At 39.2% G+C, this 3255-nt stretch overlaps 1 protein-coding gene across 1 annotated transcript in view; it reads right to left on the bottom strand.

Annotated features, from left to right (window-relative positions):
• Positions 1-320: 320 nt before the first annotated feature.
• LOC110060338 (uncharacterized) overlaps positions 321-3255 on the bottom strand; it is a 5723-nt gene continuing 2788 nt past the window's right edge. The window contains exons 2-3 of the mRNA XM_089283262.1: positions 2293-2381; positions 321-1965 (exon numbers count right to left, since the gene is read on the bottom strand). Coding sequence (XP_089139388.1) covers positions 933-1965; positions 2293-2372 — 1113 coding nt within the window. The 5' untranslated portion in view covers positions 2373-2381 and the 3' untranslated portion in view covers positions 321-932. The remainder of the gene's footprint in view (positions 1966-2292; positions 2382-3255) is intronic.

The following is a 3255-nucleotide window of genomic DNA, read 5'->3' as shown; positions in this document are numbered from 1 at the left end:
AACTAACTATTTCACAACCATTGAATTTCACTCAAAAGGAATGAGCTGTAGCAGCTGAAATTAAGGATATTCTGTGCAGGAAACCAAGACGTAAAAAAGAAATGATAACAACCTCATAGCAAAGGCGGCGAATAAGGTCCGGTTGGTCGCAATTACAATAAACCTCCAAACTTACGGCAAAAACCTCAACAATGTAATACACCGGTTATTTTCATTTTCACTAATAAGAAAAAGAAAGAAACTGAAAGATAGAAACTGCATGACATAATAGTAATAAAAAAAACAATAAATAAATAAATAAATAAAGAGTAAGTCATTCAAACGATCGAAGTAACATCCCTTTATTTTTAGATTCTATATATCTTTACAGGTACTTTTTAATAATCGTACGATAAACTGCATATTAATGAATTTCCCCACAATAGTGACAATAATTCGATTTACGTTTATTAGATTTCTTTCTTGGCAAGGGCCTGTAGCAGGACTGCGAGCATGTATCTTTGTAGGATACAAAATCGTCAACATAGTTTATTGAGTTTTTAGATATTTTAAACATCAGTTGCTTAGTGATATGTAGTAAACGTACACTGTTTTCCTGAGCCCGAATTATGACGTTGTGAAATTGCAAATACGCATTACCATGCAACGCATCCCTTAATTCTAAATATTTACGGCTCTTTCAAAAAATATTGTTTTATCCAATGTTTTACTCATTACATGAAATCCGTGGTCAAAGAAACCTGCAGAACAAGCATATAAGCGGACAGAGTGAGCAGCCCGAATGGAAAAGTACTCGCTCTTTACGTTCGTTGTGAAAAAATACTCTTGCTTCGCGGTATTTTACGCCGATGACCCTTGTGTGTCTGTCGCGCTACTTGTTCTAATCTGGCTGCTGTGCGAATCTACCTGTTCTGCTGATGCTATAGCCAACTCTACAAGGTTTCTACAAAATATTCGAAGTTGTCAGCATTGTTGATAGCCTGACCTGGGGCAGCCTTGGCCAGCTCTTTACAAGCTTTTTGGCCATATACAATATCATCGGTGCTGACTATAGCATGGCTCAATTCATGCGTTAAAATTCCCATCTTGCTGTCGGCACCTACGGGTGCGGCCACCTTGTAAAGTTGGCATAGGAAAATTTCACGAGTGTTTTTGAAAGTGTACGCATATGTTGAGGCATCACAATGAGGCCCATCAAAAGAATAGGTAATCGTCTCCTTTTCTAATACGCCTGTCATTTTTTGAAATTTTTTGACGGCATTATTTACCTGATTTGCCCCAAACCAAAGCGTAACGCGCTGTTCCTTGGTTTGTGGGGCCGCAAGAAAAGATATTATGGTATTGTAGGCAGTATTATGAGCTGTTTTTGTAGCGACTTGTAGGTTTTTGGAGCCTCCCGTTACAACAGGCGGTACCGGTAAAATACTTTTCCGTGAGACCCCGCCACCAAATGTCCCATGAAAAATCCCATTTTGCTTAGTTTGCTTTCTACTTTCAAGAAAGCGTGCTTTTTGACCCAGGGTTCCTTTAAAGGAACTTCTTCCAACTATTTCGAAACTTACGGCAGGTGACGAAAGGTGACGAATTTTTCTCTTGACATCTGGTTTGCTGGCTGCGCTACCTACTACATATTCTAAATAAGTGTCTACAGCAATAGAATATACTCCAGCCTTGGTCAAATCGAAGGCATCGGACACTTGAAACGTCGATGAGAGAGTTTGTCCAGCTCCAACGGTCAAGAATTGATCGGGACCTGGAACACTGCGCTTCCTGTAAATACCATCGTATTCTAACTTCTTCCCGTTGCGAGTGACAGTCAGGCAATCAGAGGTCGCTCCTTCCAGTGGTGTACTCCATTTGAGAACAGAATAGTCCTGTTTGCCATTGTTCTTCAAGTGAAACCTGCACCCAATTGTGGCTTTGACAGTGTACATTGGCGGACATTCAATTGAGGCAGCCAAAATGCTGCGTGAAATAAACAAACCATGATCAATTTAGTTATGGTGTTATGGTGCAATTACCTCGGGCAGGATTGGCAAGAACAAATACTCCTGAAAAACGTACCAAACTGTTACCGGAGATGCGTTGTAACCGTTTGACATGAGATGAATAGCCCGCTTATGTTAAGAATTTGCACCGTTGTTATTTGATCTCTCAGCTCATCTTTCAGTAAAAGCAAATTTTAAAAAAAGTTGTAGTAACATGCCAACTGTGGACAAAGTTTACTAATAACGACATTTGATTACCAATCGTCTTCCAATTAAACTAATTTTAAGAATCCTAAGTACTTACCTGTTATCAGATGTATCGAATTCCACCTGTTCTTCTCCATATGTCATCCCCAATATCAGTAGAATCCACAAGACTGTCATTTTTGGTTACTATTGGAGGAATAATTTTTTGTAAGTAAGGCCAAAACTTATACCTCTTTACGTCAACAAGCAGGTCACACAGCATTCTTAATTGACACAAAATTATTTCTGATACAGAAACCCTCCAATATACTGCCTACTCTCTACGTTTCTCTCTCTCGAAGTTTTGCGTATGGTCCCCTTTATATGGAAAGAGGATTTTAGATGGTCCTAGAAGGTTTATTTGGTTTACATGCAAAAATGCGGCTTCTAAGAAGAACTTTTCATTTGCCTTACATGCATATTCAGACGTCAGGTAACGAGGAAGTTCAGTGTACAACTCCTTCAAGTCTCAGTGTTTCTGATTCATTTCGTGCCTATGTTCTGGTTTGTTATTTACCTTGTGCCTTTTCTTTTGAGATTTACTTTGGGACAGGTCAATCAAAAATAGAACGTCCTGTTTGGATAGTATTGGGGCTCTGAGAAAATATTTATATCAAGTGTTTTGACGTTTGAGAAGACGTATTCTGCTACCTTTTGCGATAGCAAGCTCCCAGCGCAAGTCCGTAGAATAGGAATTGGTGGAGTTGTCAAACTTCTCCATTTCGAGATAGATAAGCGTAATTTTCTAGCCAAGAAATCGACAGTTGTCATGACACTTTTTTCACCCCATCGCTTTTAAGAACAGTTTGCTTGCTGGAAGCTATTCACACACCTGCTCTGACGCTTAAAACACGAGATATCGATGGCCGCATTTCCCGACAACGAAACAAGAACTCAAAATACCCGGGAAGGGTTTTGAAGAAATTTCAACTCTTTAGACGTATATTGGTTAACTGTTTTAAGTATCAGCTTTTATCTTCTCCGTCGAATTTAAAACTAGGAATTTAACGAATGGAAGGAC

This window comes from Orbicella faveolata, unplaced genomic scaffold, assembly GCF_042242905.1.
Source record: "Orbicella faveolata isolate gen_17 unplaced genomic scaffold, um_ofav_v1 contig_12, whole genome shotgun sequence".
NCBI classification, from domain to species: domain Eukaryota; kingdom Metazoa; phylum Cnidaria; class Anthozoa; order Scleractinia; family Merulinidae; genus Orbicella; species Orbicella faveolata.
This window is presented reverse-complemented; position numbering and strand designations above follow the sequence as displayed.